This window comes from Xyrauchen texanus, chromosome 33 (genome assembly GCF_025860055.1).
Source record: "Xyrauchen texanus isolate HMW12.3.18 chromosome 33, RBS_HiC_50CHRs, whole genome shotgun sequence".
Taxonomy (NCBI): domain Eukaryota; kingdom Metazoa; phylum Chordata; class Actinopteri; order Cypriniformes; family Catostomidae; genus Xyrauchen; species Xyrauchen texanus.
Genome location: NC_068308.1, coordinates 17342213 through 17362476, shown reverse-complemented (window position 1 = coordinate 17362476; position 20264 = coordinate 17342213). Strand labels below are relative to the sequence as shown.

At 37.8% G+C, this 20264-nt stretch overlaps 1 protein-coding gene across 1 annotated transcript in view; it reads right to left on the bottom strand.

The window, feature by feature from the left end:
- lrp2b (low density lipoprotein receptor-related protein 2b) overlaps positions 1–20264 on the bottom strand; it is a 72247-nt gene that overhangs the window by 4648 nt on the left and 47335 nt on the right. Inside the window, exons 50-77 of the mRNA XM_052102641.1 lie at positions 18663–19179; positions 17776–17928; positions 17497–17667; positions 17075–17298; positions 16812–16989; positions 15848–16044; positions 15105–15350; positions 14872–15000; positions 13434–13553; positions 13196–13312; positions 12434–12550; positions 12207–12344; positions 10785–10907; positions 10041–10169; positions 9502–9633; positions 8462–8587; positions 8131–8274; positions 7807–7972; positions 7396–7524; positions 7082–7302; positions 6191–6373; positions 5860–5979; positions 5283–5370; positions 4219–4283; positions 3903–4044; positions 3720–3795; positions 3379–3516; positions 2612–2734 (exon numbers count right to left, since the gene is read on the bottom strand). Coding sequence (XP_051958601.1) covers positions 2612–2734; positions 3379–3516; positions 3720–3795; positions 3903–4044; positions 4219–4283; positions 5283–5370; positions 5860–5979; positions 6191–6373; positions 7082–7302; positions 7396–7524; positions 7807–7972; positions 8131–8274; positions 8462–8587; positions 9502–9633; positions 10041–10169; positions 10785–10907; positions 12207–12344; positions 12434–12550; positions 13196–13312; positions 13434–13553; positions 14872–15000; positions 15105–15350; positions 15848–16044; positions 16812–16989; positions 17075–17298; positions 17497–17667; positions 17776–17928; positions 18663–19179 — 4412 coding nt within the window. The remainder of the gene's footprint in view (positions 1–2611; positions 2735–3378; positions 3517–3719; positions 3796–3902; positions 4045–4218; positions 4284–5282; positions 5371–5859; positions 5980–6190; positions 6374–7081; positions 7303–7395; positions 7525–7806; positions 7973–8130; positions 8275–8461; positions 8588–9501; positions 9634–10040; positions 10170–10784; positions 10908–12206; positions 12345–12433; positions 12551–13195; positions 13313–13433; positions 13554–14871; positions 15001–15104; positions 15351–15847; positions 16045–16811; positions 16990–17074; positions 17299–17496; positions 17668–17775; positions 17929–18662; positions 19180–20264) is intronic.

The window sequence follows — 20264 nt, the reverse complement described above, 5'->3', positions numbered from 1 at the left end:
AAACAATTGTGCCAAAAATGTATTTATTTTCTTATTTTTCTTATTTGACATTATATATCTCTGGGTGTAAATAAGGTAGGTCCAAGAAACCTCAGTTTTGTTCCCAATAATTTCAACTGTATCTGAGAAAATGTTTGTGCTGATACGACAAAGCAATCAAAAATAATTTGAGAGTCCAAAAATGTCTCCATGTAACCAAAAGCCTTCCAAACAAATAAAACATAATAATTTACATAAAACGAATTATACATGCCAACACAACATTGACTAAAGGTATGCATAGCACGGAGACATGATTTTAGTAATGAGATTTGACAGAATGAGTGCCATTTGACTCAATGAGTCTGCATCATGAGTCTGTCCTTTACATGGCGCCATCTCCTGGTGGCCATATGTAACATTGTGCTTTGTGTGGATTATCTAATGATCTACCTTGTGTCTGGGCTCATTTGAAAGATAATCACCTCTTCTAAGTAATGTTATGTGATATTTTAAGTTCTCTTAATTTTTTGTGAAGTTATAAGTGAAAACAAGGCATATAAGCAACACCAATTTGATTGCACCGTGTAACATATTGTTTATTTTTATTTTTGTGTTCCTGGGCAGTAAGTGTTATTTCCTAATTGCTTATGCCTCAGAAGTATAGAAAATGGCTATATTCCCCACAAACTTAGATTTTCTGACCAGGACAGTGATATTTTTAAATTTACCAATTTTCCAGAACATTCCAGATAGATTTTGTGCAGAGTAAACTTGAAGTAACTTCTAGAACTTTCTAGAACTTCCCAGTAATATAAATAGTAGTATAAATACAGGGGACTTATGCCCACCAGTTCAGTTTAGTTCCAGCTTCCTAAGTGGATACATATCAAGACCTTGCTGGACACCTTGAAGTTTGATGAGAATGGAAGGTCATAGGAGACAAAAATATGGTGGCATTCCTGATGGGTCTCCAAGTGGATTTTACCAAGTTTCCCTGCTATCTTTGCCTTTGGGACAACAGGGAGACCAAGGCGCACTACCACACTGGCCACAGTGGACCGAGTTCTCTGTGGAGAGGAACAACGTCAAGTGGGAGCCACTGGTGGACCCCCGGAAGGTGCTGATGCCATCACTGCACATCAAATTGGGCCTTATGAATCAATTTGTTAGAGCTCTAGATAATGAGTCGGCAGCCTTCAAGTACCTTCAAGACTTCTTCCCTAAGCTGTCTTAGGCAAAGGTCAAAGCTGGTATCTTCATCGGACCACAGATAAAGAAGATCCTGGAGTGCAATGAATTCCACAAGAAGCTCACTAATAAGGAGAAAGCGGCTTGGAACAGCTTTGTCGCAGTGGTTCGGGGCATCATGGGCAATCACAAGGCCGAAAACCATGTGGAGCTGGTTGAGACGCTGGTGAAGAATTACGGCACAATGGGCTGCAGGATGTCCCTCAGAGTCCATATCCTTGATGCTCATCTTGATAAATTCAAGGAGAACATGGGAGCGTACTCGGAGGTGCAAGGCGAGCACTTCCATCAGGATATACTGGACTTTAAACACCACTACCAAGGACAGTATAACGAAAACTTAATGGGAGACAACATTTGGGGGCTGATTCGTGAAAGTAATTTACAGTATAATTGTAAATCTTGAAAAAACTACTCACTTCTTAATCTTTTGTAGTCATTTTTGTATTACTTTAGTATAAATACATGTTAATTTGGATTCATATGTTGTTGTTTTTTTTACTTTATGTGAATTAAAAGACACAAATCTAACCGTTTTTTCAATGGAAATTATGTTGGTACATTTCAAAATATCACTGTCCTGGTCACAAAACCAAAGTGTGTGGGGAATAATAGTCATTTTCTATACATTTGAGGCATACGCAATTAGAAAATAACACTTAATACCCATGAACAAAACTTGTGCTATATAGTGTTGTCAAAGACATATACTTAGCTATTACTCATCAGTAAAACAAATATGCTGGTTGTATTTGATATTTTTAACTGATTGCAATATGTACAGTGCACATTTTGTTTTAAATAAATTAGCAAAATGGAACACTTCTGATTTGTCTGCAAATATCAAAACTCTTGTTCAGTTTTGTTCATAGTGCATACATGCTTTAAAAAGTACTCTTCTAAGCTTTAAAACGATACCTATTTTGTGTTTGTCAGTACGGTAGTTATTCATATTTTGATGATTTTTTTTTTTCATCTGAGCTGAAAGGGTTAAACAATTTTACAGCTCAAATAATACATGATTTTTAACAGATGAATTAATGTAAGTGCTTTTATTAAATTATAAGTGTCACATTTCTGCCTTTAAACCCTCCATAAAATGGGCCCCATTCACTTCCATGGTAAGTGCCTCACTTACCTCGATTTTTGCTTCTTTTTTTTTTTTTTACAGAAATTGAGGGATGAGTTGAAATTATTTTTGGTGATAATCAATATTATGCCAGAAATGCTTTCAGTTGAGCTTAATTTGTATGAAACGCATACAATAATAATTTCAGCCTTAGCTATGCTAACAAATTTTTTGTTTTTGTAAACATAATACTTTTTACTTCAATCATACATCCAAACACAGTGAGATAATTTCCAGGAAAATAAATCATACCTTGCTACAATTGTCAGGCTTAGTGTTGGCTGGAATGGCATCTGTTTTGATGGGGGTTACAGCACCATTTGGCTGGGTCACAGGGCTCATCACAGAGGCATAGACTGGGTTTTCAATACTCTCCTGAAAGTCATAAGATTTAAATATAACACTGAGCCTAAAAATTTTTTTTTTTTTTTTTGTCTTTTCCAGTCAACTTTAAAGGAATAGTTCTCACTTAAAAATGAAAAATTCTGCCACAATTTACTTCTCACTATTAGTCATTGCAAACCTGCATACTTTCTTCGGTAGAACAAAAAAGCAGTATATTTGTATGTAAAGCTGCTCTTTACCATATAAAATACACTGACCAGTGGCTAACAAGCTTCAGGAATAACAAAAAAGCACAATTAAAAAAGCCCATATGACTCATACGCTATATTCCAAGACTTATAAACAGATAAAAGCAGTTTTTCCAATAAAAAGCTTCCCCTCACATAAAGCTATTGTATTATTGTAGAAAACTTGGAATGTAGCACATTAGGACATAAAAACGACTTTTAAATGCTGTATTTTGTCCTTTTTGGAGCTTGACAGCCTTGTCACTGTCTACATTTGTTGCATTTAAAAAGCAGTGTGTTCCATAAAGAAAAGTCACACATGTTTTGAACGTCATGAGGGTGAGTAAATAATTACAGAATTTTCAGTTTTTGGTGAACTATCCCTTTAAATACAGAAACAAAATGCAGTACACTGTTTCGTCCCCTAGAGAGCAGTAACAGACATACTATGGCAGGCACGCTGATGACTGTAGTCGCTACAGCGGTAGGGGCAGCGGAAGAGCCTTGTGCTTCTCCCTCAGCACTGTATGCTGGGTTTTCAAAACATTTTCCCGTTCCCTCCACTTCTATTGATGTACTGGACTCCTGTTGTTGACCAGAGTGCAAAAGATGTCGATATTAACAATGTAAACAAACTTAGATCTTCAAATTAGCATGAGTCTGTTAGATTATGCCATAACAATATGGACATTGTCATATTTTTTCAACCAAGACACCATTAATTTAGCAAATAATTATGCAATCACAGAATATGTTTAAAATGCATGGATAACAGGTTAAGTACTAACCTCTTTAGGAATGTTTTTGCTGTCATTATCTTCTCTGGATTCTGGTGGGTTGTTAAATGATTCAGAGGAACCACCCCTAATTATGTTAAACAATATGTTTAATAAGGTATGTGTACTGTAACTGTATTTATCTGCCAAGTTTGTTCTCTGTTTCATTACTGAGACACTGTTATTTATTCTCACCAGAAACTACTGAAGATAGATATGTTGATGGGTAGATTGATGTTATGCAGAGCATCCATGATTTTTGATTTCTTATGGGCAGAATATATCAGACATCCCAGGAAAAGAGCCACAACTGCTGTAACTCCAAGAGCAATAGCAACTGTGGATGTAAAAAAGTGACAGAGACAGACAGGATGTGGGTCACATACTATTGTTTGCTAAGGGATCTGTTTTGCATTAGAGGACAAATCCCATAAAAGCTACATAATAACTGCAATGCTGAGGTTTAATAACAGTTGCGAGAAGGCTGTTAAGTACCACCATAAAATTTTACCTGAGGTTGTGACTACACCATAGACACTGGTCTGGCAGAAATCTCCATTCCAATTAGGAGGACAGCTGTTAGGGAATTTAACAGTCAACATTCCATAAATTCATCCATTCTTCCACCACCAACACACCCATGTACCCTTTTATTAAAGACCCTTTGTGGTTATATATAAATTACAAATGTCTCTTATGGGAAAATTTACCAAAAAGAGTGATGATCTTTTGCATGACACATATTTTTGTACACTCAAATGCTCTCTAAAATGAGAATGTCCCTCCTGTTAAAAGGATAGATCAACCAAAAATGTAAATCCATCCCAGATATGTATGACTTTCTTTCTTCTGCAGAACACAAATTAAGATTTTTAGACTAATATTTCAACAATGTAGGTCCATACGATGCAAATGAATGGTGACCAGAACTTTTATGCTGCCTTTATATGATTTTTGGAGCATCAAAAGACTCCCGTGGTTTAATATGACTTCTTAAGTGATATGATAGCTTTGGGTGAGGGTGTTTTCACATCCTGAAAATGAAAGTGGAGATTTATAGTAAAAAGGATTTAAATATTGATCTGTTTCTCACCAAAAGCGATTGCATCACTTCTGAAGACATATTGAACCATGGGAGTCATATGGATTAATGTTATGCTGCCTTTATGTGCTTTTTGGAGCTTCAAGAGTCTGGTCACCACCATTCACTTGCAATGAAAGGAGCTAGGGAGCTGAAATATTCTTCTAAAAATATTTGTTTGTCTTCAGAAGAAGAAAGAAAGTCATATGCATGTGGGATGGCATGAGGGTGAGTAAATGATGAGAGAATTTTCATTTTTGGTAAACCATCCCTCAAGGCTTCAAGGCTGTGACGTAACTAAAGTCTATTGGCTATTTTAAAAAAGTGACACACTCTTCAATATGTCCCACCCAAACGTCTTGTTTCAGTAGGAAATTCATCAACACAGGATAGAAAACAGTGGTCATCAAGCAATTTCATAGGGTCTTAAAGTGCTTTGTAGTTATTAAACATTAACAAAGTGTCAATTTCTTCAGAAATCAACATAAGCTTACATGCAGAGCGCCTTATTGTCGTCAAAGTAGCAGGTGCCACCATTCACGCACTGGCATGGAGGGGGCATGGTGGGTTCAGGATCAATTCCTATCAAAAATGATACAGCAAAACACAATTGGCAGTCAATGACAGGAATTACTAGAGCTGAGATATACAGTAAATGGATGTGGACCACATTATCACATTGACTTGGTGCAGTGTAAGGCATCAAACTGCCCCCTTATATCGCCTACAGCTTGCTCACTGGGGTTATTAATACAATTATCATTTAATTATTTTTAAACACTATTAAAAATCGTATTTTACCTAAATTACACAATGATGATTAATCAACATTATAGACATTACAGTTTTATCGTCTGTTAATACTGATATTCTGTAAAGCTGCTTTGAAATGATGTGTGTTGTGAAAGGCGCTATACAAATAAAATTGACTTGACTTGACTTGACTTATATCCTGTATTATTACCGAAACCCACAGGCTAACGTCAGCAATGTCGATTTCAAAAGCTAAAATGAATTACTTTATGGTCACATCATTAAGATAAAGACAGAGATAACAACTATTAAAGGCACCTGCGTCACACTCCGTGCTGCTGCCAGGAAAGAAGTTGGTGCCCTCTGGGCAGGCACAGGTGTAGCCTCCAGGTCTTAACAGACACAGGTGACTGCATGTGCCCTTACAAGGGTTCTTCACTGTAGGGGGCACACACACACACACACACACACACTGTTGTCAGACACATTCATCTCATCAATAAAATCACATTACTGGCTACCAACAAAATCCTCACTATCATCACTTTATATTTCATAACCACAATAATAAAAAGTGAAATAAAGCTTAAACACCATTTGGATTATATAGAGGACATTATGCTAACTTTGGTCTATTGAGGTTACTCACTGGCTATAGAGTTGTATTTCTGCTGCTGGTAGACGTTGATCTGGGTGAGCCAGGGCCCTGCTGTCAAGAGTTTTGTTTTGGCACCTTTGCCAAACTTGTCCTGTCTGAAAACTTCACCCTTCTCCTGCGTGCTCCAGTACACCTGGTCCTCAAACACATCCACACTGAAAGGATTTCTCACATCTGAGAGAAGGGAAAGGAACTGAAGATGAATGTTTGCAAATTATACAAATAATCGAAAATAAACGTCATAACTACATAGTTCTGCAGGAAACAAGCATCTTCCTTTATTTACAGTCCTTCTAAAGCAACTATGTATTTTGACCAAAAACAAATTCGCAAGCAACATATAAAGTGCAAGTATCATTTGTAGTTGTTTTACCAGTGACCAGTGATTTCTTTATGGTGGTCTCTTAAAGTCTCTTAAAGTCTGCTATTTTTGGCGTCACAGCTCAGGATAGTCGCAACAATAGTGAAGGGCTTGGAAATGTTTGTGTTCTTGTGGTGCCATCAGCGAATCAGCATTGTCAGAACATTATATTTCTTTCCAGCGCCAGAGTAATAGAGTTAGCATAGTGCCCGCCCACATTTTCAAGAATGATATAGTTGCAGGCAGAGCTCTAAACCACCAGCAAAGACATAGGGAGCCCCTAACCGTACCCTTTCCCTATCCCTAACTGTGGGTTTTGGAGTTGGCACAACCCCATTTTGGAGTAACCCCACCCTCTTTTGGAGATTCCACTCCATTTGAGATCAATGGAAATGCTAATGGCTGGTTTTACACTATACTATACTATACTATAAGGAATCTGGGACTTTTAAACTGTCCCATTAAAAATAATGCTGATTGGATCAGACATTTTTGCAGAACCAATCAAACCCTTACTGTACCTATGAAAACTGCTGTGCGTCTGTCCTGTCCATCTGGTAGAATGGACTCAATGCGACTCTCCTTTGCATCTGACCAATAGATTCGGTCATTGTTAGTGAAGTCGATGGACAGGCCTGTAGGCCAACCCAAAGCACTGTCCACCAGAACCCTCCTCTCTTGACCATCCAACCAGGAGACCTCGATGCGAGGTGTGGGGCCATTGTCACTCCAGTAAAGCATCCTGCACCACAGCATGAGCAAACCAAATTCAAAGATCTGCATTTTATGTAGGCCAATATAAACAGACCACAACCAACTGGGACATTTGTCTCACCCCAAGCGAGGATTAAGAGCTACAGAATTTGGTTCTCCTAGGTCAGTCTTAATCAGATGCTTCCTGTAACGTCCATCCAGCATGGCAACCTCCAGGCGTTTGAGCTGGCCATCAGCCCAGTACAAATTCCTACAAGAATATTAGAAGCACATGAGCTGTTACAGAGTGATTAATTCATCATTGTTGCCAAAAGTTTATTAATTAACCCATTCCACCTAGTTTCATGTAATTCCTTAGTGTTGTATGAGTCAGCCTTCTGAAGCAGCTGCATTCTGAACTCTTTGTAAGTGTCTGGTTGATCTCTTTAGTAAGCCAGCCAAAACACTATTATATACTACTACTCATGTCTAGATATATACAAATTAATTCGTTTCTCACTGCCAGAAGAATAAGAGATAAGAGAATGCCAACCTGCCAACCCAGTCCACTGCAATCCCATACGGCTTGGTGATATACTTGATGTCCAGGTCAACGGCAGCAGCAATGTTATTACTGTGATCATCAACAGCAGGAAGATAAGCTCTTTTAATAGCACCAGGTAGTGCACCCTTCCCTTCTACTGTAAAATACACCATACCTGAAACACAGAGACAGGTAATGTACCATATGAAGCACAAAAGATGCAACATTGGAACTTTTAAAGTGATACATTATTATGTTTAGTGCTTTTATAATAACTTGGTTTGTGATTTAGGAGGAACAGGCTGATGTGCATATTTTATAAACAGTACACACTAAAGCCAGTGTTGTTATGGTCCCAGTCATAGTCCTGGGCCACAATGCGCTCCTCTTCCTGCAGGAAGTTGTGGTACTCCTCTGTCTGGAGGTTGAAGCGGCGGATACGGATGTTCTCCGGCAGCAGGAGCAGCGGCCCTGGACCTAAGAGAGAGAAGAAGACAGAAATGGACATGCATACTTAAGACTTCACCTCTACACAGACAGCTTTAAAGGAATACTATTCCTTAAAGATGTGTGCTATTCATGCTCTGCATTTATTGTCTGTTGTTACTCATAATTTATTCCTTTTTTGTTTCATTTTTTTTTACATCACAAATTGTGTTCATACCTTCAGCCACACACTCATTGCCTGTGCCCACTTTCCTGTACCCCTGGGCACACTCACAATCATAGCTGCCTTTAGTGTTCTTGCAGACCTGTGGGCAAGTGGCATACTCTAAACACTCATTTATATCTGCAGGGAGACAGAGACAAACAGGATAAGTTGAGGCATAGGAAGATAACACCCAACATTCATGGGTGAAATGCAGAACTTTTGTATTTACATCCTAGATATTAATTTTGGAGGTGTAAGACTGATTGAAATTGACAAAATAGTGAAGAGAATTGTGTTAAGATGCTTAAAGGAATAATTCACCCAAAAATAATTTACTTGCTCTCATGTCATCCCAGTGTATCACTTTCTTTCTTCTGTTGAACACAAACAAAGATTTTTAGAAGAATATCTCAGCTCTGTAGGTCCATACAATACAAGTGAATGGTGATCAAAACTTTGAAGCTCCAAAAAATACATAAAGGCAGCATAGAAGTAATCCATAGAACTCCAGAGGTTTAGTCAATGTCTTCTGAAGTAATCAATGAGAACTGAACAAAATGTTACTAAATTTTCATTATAAATCTTGAAATCAGCAGTCTCATTGGCGATCATGATTTAAAACTCAATTACACTCCATTTAGTACTTTGTGCGTGCATCAAACTCTAGGAAGTGTAATCAAGCTTGAAATCATGAGACTGCAATGGCAAGAAATACAGTGAAAAAGGAGTTCTATTTTGGTCTGTTCTAACCCAAAATCGATTGGATTGCTTCAGAAAACGTGGATTAAACCACTGGAGTCGTATGGATTACTTTTATGCTTCCTTTATGTGTTTTATGGAGCTTTAACATTTTGGTCACTATTCACTTGCATTCTATGGACCTACAGAGCTAAAATATTCTTCTAAAAATCCTCCTTTGTGTTCTGCAGAAGAAAGATAGTCATGCACATGTGGGATGGCATGAGGGTGAGTAAATGATGAGAATTAAAATTTTTGGTTGAACTACCCCTTTAAATGTGTATGTCTGTCTTTCTTTCTAGGCATGTGTGTACCACTGCAGCGGAAGGTGTTGTCTGGATCTACAGCATAGCCTGGCCTACAAGAGCAGATGAAGCCAGTGCCATTCAGGTTTGTACACTCATGCTGACATAACTTCTCATCACAGGTGCGGTCGTGACCAAAATCTGAAAAGAATTACTCATCAGCTATCTGACAGATAAATTCACTGTAGTTCTCCAATTTCAATTTCATGATGTATACAGCATATATTCTATTGATTAATAGAAGAATTACTAAATATACAGTGGGGTTCAAAAGTCTGAGAGACCATTAATTAAAATGTTTCTGTTTTGCATTCAAATTTTTAGATGGCCAAATTACATTTTCTCACTTGTGATCTAGAAATAGTGCAGAACTAAAATATCTCTTCTTACAACTTTAATTATTTCCACGTTTAAACGTAATAATAATAATAATAATAATAATAACAATAACAATAATACCATATTTTGAATGTGGTCTGAGACTTTTGGACCACACTGTCCTTGTAACGCTTATCATATATGACCTTTTAAATGTTATAATGACTTACTGCAGCCCAACTCATCAGTAAGGTCTCCACAGTTGTCATTGTGGTCACACACATAGGGCAGAGCCACACAGCGGCCATTGGTGCATTTAAACTCATTGGGTGTGCAAGGAGCAAGAGTGGGCTCTTTACCTGATGGTAAAACACAATTCATACAGCCATCACTAACAATCACAACAGTTTGCAGGTAATATACTCATGTAGTCATAGAACATAAACTGAAAGTTATGCAGTAAGTGCTGTAAGTTGTTTTTTCATGGAAAGGTATTCAAATAATTTTCCTACTCCCCATAAGACATGAATAAAATAAGTGTCCTGAAATATAATATAACACTCTCTGTGACATTTCTAGACTCTGTAAACAGAAAAAGAAAATGTGTCCATAGGTCACGGTCTCTGACACTTTCTGCCTATCAATCATTTTGTGTGTTCTCATAGTGTTGTAGTTGCAGTGAATTATTGAGGCTTAATGCCATTATTAAGCCATGTTGTTCATAACAGTTGTCTGTTGAGGGCACTATTTTGTTGCTGTTGTTTTAAACAACTGTTTCTGCATGATGTCAAATAAAGCTTATTTGTTACCTTTGGAGTGTGGCTAATCCAACGGCTCAGTCTTGTGGAAGTAGAGCAGCTAAAATTGTTTACAGCATTTTAAGTCCAATCATTCATTCTGGGTATATACTGTAAGATTTTGGGGTGGATTAACAGAATTAGATTTTATTTGTGTTGTATGTGTGAATGTCTTACAGATGTCTTCTTTTTCATCACTGCCATCCCCACAGTTGTCTTTTTGGTTGCACATGAGACCACTATAAATGCAGAAGCCATTGTCACAGCGGAACTTGGCTGGCATTTCACATGTGATGTTCCCTGATGACAAAACAGTTGTGCATTGATACACATTCAGTATACACATATCATTCAGTACCTAATGACTAATAATGTATCAAAAAGTGTCAAAGGTAATTATTAATCAGGGTTCCCACTCTTTTCTTTGCTATTTTTATGACTAGATTCGGTGATTCTGTCCATGTTTCCCACATAGTGCATGTGGTAACCACAGTATAAGCGAACTCCTATCTTTGAATTAGTGAAAATGAATTCACATCCTTAGGTGTGAAGGCCGAATCACCATGCTGTCAACTCAGGGTGTGAATTCAATGTTTTTTTAATCAGTGGTCCGACCGTCATCCTTGTCTAAGGTTTATAACTCAAATGTTTTTGTGGTTAACAGCAATGTTGGGATGAAAATGTTTTATTTTGTACTATAGCAATACTTAAACTATTTATTCAGAGCAAAGTAGAGATGAAAGCAGATGAGCAGAGAAAGTATGTGACAGGGATTCATTCATGAGAGTTAACTGTTGACGTTGTTTCTGCCGGCAGTGACAAAATGATACAAATTTGTATCTTGAGACCTGATTATTGCCATGTTTTTGTGCATGTAACAAAAACCTTGTTAGCAGCAACAAAATCAAACAGTTCTATTATACTAATATATTTTCCTGGACCAAGTTTTTTTTTTTTTCCAGCAATTTAGGTATTTTCCTAATTTTTCATGACTGGAAAACTGCATTCCAAAATTCCAGGTTTTCCAGGGTGCATGGGAACCCTGATTAATGTTTTTTTTGACACTCAAATCACTCTTATTCTATAGATAGCAAAATACCAAACCAAGAGGTATATGAAACAAATGAGGCTAAGTTCAGAACTATACAACTTCACTTTCTGATCCATTTTTGGAATCACTTTAACTGGTCTTAAGGTGATTTTTAGTGGACTTATGAAGTCAGCTCACCTCAAGTTTACCCAGGTGTCCAAGCAGACTAAACACCAATGTAGTTCATCACATGAAGTATGGACATGTTCCACTAACATTTGACAACCAGAAGGTGTCCAAATACTTTTTTCTTAATTTCTTACAACATATATATTGTTTTATCATTTTAAACCATATACATATTTCTTATGAAATGTTTTGTTTTAAAAGTGTGATTTTGCTAGATTTATTTTCAATAAATGCCTCTTGGTTTCATAATTTTATATAATGCAGATATTTTATACAAGTGTGGCTAAGGGTCAAAATACTTCTTGAGGCCACTGTAAATGTACGGATTAGAATTATAAATAATATAATTTTATAATATAATTTTTCTAAAAGTGTCTTACAGCAGAACATAAGTTGTTCATCTGAGCTGTCTCCGCAGTCATTGAAGCCATCACACACCCACTGCTGGTTCACACACACTTTGTTGTCACACTGGAACTGGTGTAATGGACACCAACGTCCTCCAGGATAGCGAGTTGCTGTTGGGGAAACAAAAAGTGAGCAACAAATTCAACACTTCTAGAATTTACAATAAAAAGATTTTATAGTTCCAGCTCAGCAGACTCACGGCACGTGGACTCATCAGAAAAGTCCATGCAGTCGGGACGGCCATCACATTTTAGAGCTTCTGGAATGCAGTGTCCAGATGAACACTGGAATGTTCCAGGACGACAGGTCAGCAGCTCTACAAGGAAAATAAAATACTTTGTAAATTACACAGAAGTCGCAAAGAATTAAATCAGCTTAAAGCTGGTTTGCTTGTCCTAGCTTGTCTCCCAACCCAGTCAGGCTGGTCTTTTTGCTGGGTTTAGAGGGTTTTGGACACTTAGCTAGTTTTTGTTGTTTACAGTGCCAACCCTGTTGAACAGACCAGCATTGCTGGTCTCCATCTTATGTTGTGTTTTAGGTGCTGGACACTCAGTAAGGGACCAGTTTCACCAGCTAGGTTTTGCTGGTGAAAATCATGGCTATGCTGGTCCAACAGCTAGCACCATACCAGAACTAACCAGCATAAACCAGACTAAACCAGCATGGGAATTGCATGCTGGTTAAGCTGGTCACAGGGAAGGGCACCTATTTAATTAGAGACATTTCATGTATGGTATTACACAAATTTAAATAAATTATAAATAAGAAAAATAAGAGAGCTTTGTGACAACAGCAGAAAAGGACATCTGTGTCAGAGGCGGAAGAAGTTTTTACATTTTGATGAGACAAACATTATTTTCTTTAGAATAACTCATACTCTGAATTACGCACAATAAGATCAGAAATATGTATTGAAAAAGTAAAAAGAGACCATTTTGAATTCATGTTGACTTGAACTTACCACAGTCCCGCTCGTCGGAATTGTCCCCACAGTCATTGCTATGGTCACAAACCCACGCTCCTGGAATGCACTGCTGGTTGTCACAGCGATACTCACTCTCAGTGCAAGCTCTGGGTTCTGAGAGCACACAAATGAAAACAGTTAGTGACAAAAAACTCCACTAAATACATCTAGCTCTACAATAAGCAGAGGCCCAGATGTCCCTGAGAGTCAATGGATAGCCAAATGCATAACTCACCACAGTTTCTCTCATCGGATCCATCTCCACAGTCATTGTTCCCATCACAACGCCAGCGAATGGGCACACAGCGGTGGTTATCACAGCGGAAATCTCCCAGAGGGTCACAGGTCAACTCATCTACATGCAGCAAAAGTGGTGGGTTAGTTTTCATTTATTTCATTTAATGTGTAATTAGTTCAAAGTAAATAAAAGTATAAAGCCTTTTATGAAATCCATTAGTAATTAATATGAAAGACCTTTTGATTTAAAGTTTTTGCTTAAATACTTGAAATTTCTTTTGTTGTCAAATATAATTGTACCTACAGTTTCTTTACAAAATGTACATTTTAATTCATCATTTATTTTTTAAATGGATGAATTGGACTGGAAAAGCAGCATACAATGGCCAGCATACATGGGAACCCCTTCAATACTGTTTAAAAAGCATCCCAGGTGGACACCTAATGAAGTTGGTGAGAGAATGCCAAAAGTGTGCAGAGCCTTAATCTAGGATACTTTTAAAGAAGCTAAAATATACATTATTGTAGTTTTGATTTGTTAAAATGATTTCTGGTCCCTACATAATAAAACAAAAGCTTGGGCTGTTTCTTGCAAGTTACTGGAAAAACAAAAACACCTTGCAGTGATTAAAAGTAATGATGCAGCTGTTAGTTTAACCCTATTCCTCAGCTGTAGTGTGATAGTAATCCGCTCCGATCGTGGAGTGATGCTACCATATGCGCCATCTGAATGATGCTATGAATATTTATTCATTTTCAGATGGTTTGTTGTTTTTTTGCAGAACTCTTATTTGACACTGACACAGAAACCAGAATCTTCTCCACCATGTTAAAAGTTGACATCTTCTCCCAACTCACCGCGCAGACAGCTGTGATCGGAAGTAATGCTGAAGCTGTTTTTTTTGCAGTTATTGTGCATTAGCATTCCGAGTGATCGTGGAGTGAGAGACCATTCCGGATGACTTCAAAGAAATTTGCACACTGACTGACAACACAGATTGTCTAAGTCAAGCTGACTTAGTCACCAAGTTAATGTCACAAATCTTTAATGTCACAGGGATAAATGAAAATTCACACATCTGCACTGCTCTCACACATCTGCACTACTCTTACTTGTTAGTTATAAATGCCACAAACACAATCAGATTCAAGGACTGGAACTAACTGTTGTATAATTCTCAATAATACTCAAGTTTGTGTTATTTCATAATTTTGATTAATTTACTATTATTATAAAATATTAAAAACATCAATAATTCAAAATTTGTATGTGTGTCCAAACTTTTGACTTGTAATGTAGCTATATTTGCCTTTATGCTGCCTAACATCTGATAATGAAATACTGTATTGTGTCATAGAGGAGTACTTTTTTGTTTTGTGTTATCCCTTCTCATATGAACCTTTTAAATCACATCATTACAGTATATGGGACTTACGGCACCCCTGCTCATCACTGTTGTCTATGCAGTCATTGGTGCCATCACAGACTGCCCACTGAGGTATACAGCGATAATTTGTCTTGCAGGAGAACTCTGTATCTGCATCACACTTATGATCAGGACCCACTACAAAAATAGATGGAGAAAGAAGATAGAGAAGGTCAGATAACTCTGGGGAGAGTTAAAGATGGAGAATTCAGATGCCTTAGAGCATCCCAAGAGACACTCACTACATATATCATATGGCTCATCTGAGTTGTCTCCACAGTCATCTTGAGCATCGCACACATAAATTGGTGGTATACAGCGTCCATTTTTGCACTGAAACTGTCCAGGTTTGCAAGTCTTCTGTGCACAGCTCTCTGCTTCCTCATCACTGCCATCAGAGCAGTCCTGCACACCATCACAGTGCCAAGATATCGGGATACAGAGCTTGTTTGCACACTGGAACTGATTCTCTGAGCAACGGTGGTCACCTGGGTTACAAAAGAGTTTTTTAAAACATATGCATTTCAAGTGGGATGTAAAAATGTCAGGAAAAAACATGTTCCAACATGAAAATAATTGTTTGATACTAATTAATTTCTAGTCTCTGTCTGTTGAGGTATACCAGAACAGTGGTTCTCAGCTAGTTTTGCTTCAGGACCTAGATTTACATTGATCAAGTGGCAACCCAAAACAAAATACCAAAATTGTTTGATTTTATGGAATTTTATTTGCATGGTAAACATTGATATCTATTAATATTACCATAAACTGCAGAGGCCCGACAATTTGCAATAACTATTGTAATGATTAATAATAATTATTAAACATTTTTGATTAGATGCACAAAATTTGACAACAACAAAAGAATTGTTTTGTAATGTGCATTGTTCTTTTCCTGCTTTCAAGACATGTGACCAATCTTTGGTTTGCAACCCATCAGTTGAGAACCACTGTACTTGAAAATATTGTAAGTGTTACTGCATACTGCATAGTGCTGCGTCTTCATCAGATCCATCAGGGCAGTCCTTGTGGCCATCACACAGAAAAAATGGGTAGGTGCAGTTTTTGTCTTGGCACTGGAATCGTCCAATCGGACAGTAACGTGGAGGACAAGTCTGAGGCTCATCTGAGCCATCCCCACAGTCTGACTGACCATCGCACTTCCACCATATGGGAATACACCTGAAGATCAGAAGAAAATAGGAGTCAAAATCAACTTGGTTTTTACGCTTTCATTAAAGCTGCACTACATATCTTTGTGCTCTCTAGTGACATCTGTGGTTGAAACTTAAATTACAAGCAATTTGCAGAAGAACTCCCTACATCAGTCGTGTTTCAGCACTGCTCTTCATGGGTGATGAATCTCATGATTTGAGCTTACCTGGACATCGCCTGTGTGTGATCATGACTGGGACATATTTAGAGCCGGGGTCATAACATACTTCTTTCATGTTGATATTATGTTATATACAATAAAACATTTAAAACTGATATATTACTTGCTTTGATGAAGATAAACAACACTCCTATTTATATATTTTGAATTAATTAATTTTACACTTATCTGACAATACACTCAAAGCAATTTTACATAGAGAACAGGGGACTCAATCACCAGAATATTTTAATATGATTTTTCATATTAAAAATGAAAACATTTTTAATTAATGTTTGTATTGTAGTACACGTATAAATTTAAGAGGTGAAACTTGTGATATGAGTTCAAGGGAAGAATATATAAAAAATATATTATTTTTATATTATATTGTACAGCCTCAGTTGATAAATGATCTTTTCGATTCAGACAACCACTTTCACACCACTAAAACAAACCAAACTTTGAAGTCCAACAGAATTGGATTTGCACAAAAAGCTCTAGTTTGAAAGCAACCTAAAATGTACATAAGTCCACATAAAAAAAAACATCGCAAGTGAACGGATTAACTTACTTTTCATTGTCGCCACAGCGGAACTGAGTACTGGAGCAGTCAGCCACACACTGGATCTTAAAGCCAATAGCCAGACCAATAAAGTGATCTGGACATCCGCATGTGGCAGATGTGCCACCCGGCCCAATCAGACACAGATGACTACAGATTAGGAAATGATCATTGCAGGGATTCTCACCTAAGTAAACATTGAGAAAACATTCAGATAACTATAATATAATTTTCCGAAGTAAACTGTAAAAAAGAACAACATATAGTCTCACTGCGTGGCTGTCTGTAAGGATGGTAGATATGGATGTCATTTGGGCGGTGTGTGTTGTTGCCCATGACAACACGGTTAGCACCGGTGTACTTGTGCGCCCTCTCTATGGTGTGGGTGTTCCAGTCTGTCCAGAATACAGAGTCTTCAAACAGGGTCAAAGCATAAGCATTGGGCAAAGAGCCAGCTATAGCCCTGTGTCTGTTCTGTCCATCCATGTCAGCATAACTGTTTGGATCGGAATATAGTTATATGAGTTATATTTAAAAACAAAACAAAAAAACAAGCCTTATAAAATAAATTAGGTGTATGTGTTGCGCAAATACTGTCTTGAGATACCAATTATTTTGCAATCACCAATTATTAATGGTTGGTTTAGGTATAATATTATTATAAAAGTTTAGTGATAACTGCATTTGATCTTACTCAAGAAAATTGAGGTGAGCATCAGCAAAAAATATCTTGTTATTGGTGTAGTCAATGGTCAGGCTATTTGGCCACACCAGCTTTGAAGTGATGATTGCTGATGCACTGGATCCATCCATGCCAGCTCTACCAATGAAGGCTGTCCTTCCCCAGTCTGTCCAATAAAGCCATCTGACCGGGAACACGAATGAGATCATTTGGAAATTGCACACGTAACAATACTAGATGTTCAACTACAAACAAACAAATACTATAAGTATAAATGTAAATTTTTCTCACCCGTATTTAGGGTTGACAGCGACAGCCCGAGGATTGTCAAAGCAGTATGTGGAGTTGGCATCAACACATCCTTGGAGGAGCTTCTTCCGGTAACGTCCATCTAGTTCAGATACGTGAATGGCTCCCATGATGGCATCGGTCCAGTACAGCTTCCTACAAGGAAAGGGACACACAGCATACATTAATCCTTATTAACCCTGTGTTTAGAGAGCACTGCCCAGTTGTTTTCAGAATATATTGAACACACTGAATACACTGAAAGTTGCATCAAGCTTTGAACACTTAAGAAGCCTAATCACACACCAAATTTAAAGGAACAGTTCACCCAAAAATGAACAATTTGTCCTCATGTTTTTACAAACCAGCATGACTTTCTTTCTCCTATTGCGTTACATTTTTGAAGAATGTACTGTTCATTTTTTTCATGCAATTACACAGAATGTTGACTGAATTTTTCAAGCTTCAAAAAATTACTCAAAATCATCATGGTCCGTTATTCATCGAAAATTTGCTCTCCACAAGTGAGAAGTGACAATGTCCGATTCATAAAACAAAAAAAATTGTCTGGTTTCTTGAGCCTGATCTTTTCACTGAATCAGTTGATCAGATGTCTGGAGGTGAAGATTATCAGTGAATATCAACTTCAATTTCAGTCTGCTCTTCACACAAAGCTAGCTGCTTTTATAATATATGATGCTTTTATGGTTCAGCATCAGTCTCTATTCTTTGTAATTTCATGGAAATAAAAACAATCATACATTCTTTAAAATGTATCCTTTTGTCTTCCACGCAAGAAAGAAAGTTTGGTTTAAAGCAAAATAAGGGTCAGTACATAACATAAGTTTCATTTTAGGGTGAACTAAGTCTAATGAGCCTCATTAACTTACCGGCCCACCCAGTCCACAGCCAGGCCCTCAGTTCCAGCCAGATCATTCTGCAATACAACCTCCCTGCCTGTCCCATCTAAATTCATCCTTTCAATATGCATTATGCCAACATCCACCCAGTACAAACGTTTCTCAGAGGTATCAAAGTCGAGAGCCACAGCGTTTGACAGGCCCTGCAGCACCACTGAGAGTGAAGATCCATCAGCAGTCAGGTTACGGATATAGTAACGGTTGCTATAGAGGAGATATGGAGAGATCCCACTGTTCTGTCTGCAGGTACGGCCATCGGGCTCCCGTAAATATCCTGGGGCACACTTGCAGTGGAAGGAGCCCACAGCATTCTCGCAAATCTGACTGCACACTCCTGGCATCTCCTTGCACTCATCTATGTCCTCACAGGCCTTGCCATCTGCCATGAGTTTGTAGCCTTCCCTGCAGGAGCAGTAGTAACCCGTGGGAGTGTCTGTGCAGTTGTGTGCACACTGATGGACGGCTGTGTTAATGCATTCATTTATGCCTGGGGAGGAACAGAATTGCAGAAAGCAGGTGAGAGAATGAGATTAATCATTGTCATTTCTTTATATAACATATATTCAAGCAAAGCCACAAGAAGAAGCGTGTTGGTTTTCAAAACCTATAACAATGGATATATTGTTGAAAATTAAGACAAAAGGTATTTGGACACTTTCAGGTGTCTATAGTAGAGGTTGACCGATGGTGGATTTTGCTGATACCGATAACTAAGGTGGTGGGAGAGGCCAATATACAATTCATTGACCAATAGTTTTTAAAACTGATTTATTTAATTCTTACCATGGTGGGCACAGAAAAATTGTCCAAAATGAATAAAATTGCTGGATATGGTTTATTTTTCAACCAAAATCCCAATAATAACCAGAAAAAATTCAGATTTGATGCATGACATGGGACTTGTATATTATGTATAAACACAGTACCGCCGCTTCCTACACGCATACTACGCAGTCTGCGTAGGGCACCAACTCCCTAGGGGGAGCACCATCTTAACCTAGTGGGGCACCAGAAAGTCCACCGGCTGCCCTTACTCATACGTTATATGTTATTCAAGGACACGAAAGCAGTTGCGGAACACAGACGATCGCGTCACTTCATATCACGCGAACCAGCGTTCATATCACGCGAACCAGCGGCGGCCCTGTATAAACAAGCCCGAAACACACCGGGTCTCTTATTTTGAAAGTAAAAAATTATGATAAAACCATCAGCATCTACTGGAATACATTTTTGTCAATAACCGATAGTTCCAAAAAGCAATTATCGGCACCGATTAATTAATAAAACCGATATATCGGTCTACCTCTATTCCATAGTTAATGTAAATAACTTTAAATGTGGTTCTCTGCTAGGACACCTGTGTGAATGCTTTTTGACTTTATATAGCAACTAAAAATCACCTTTGGTTAAGTCATTCTAAAAATAACTAAGAAAAGTAAAGTTGGTCTAGGGTCTTTTGTTTGCAGATGCCATTTGTTTTGATATTTTGTTATCAAATGCAATGCAATACCAACATTTTAAAGCATGACTTCAGCGTCTAAAAATGTCCAAATGCTTTTTAGGGCCACA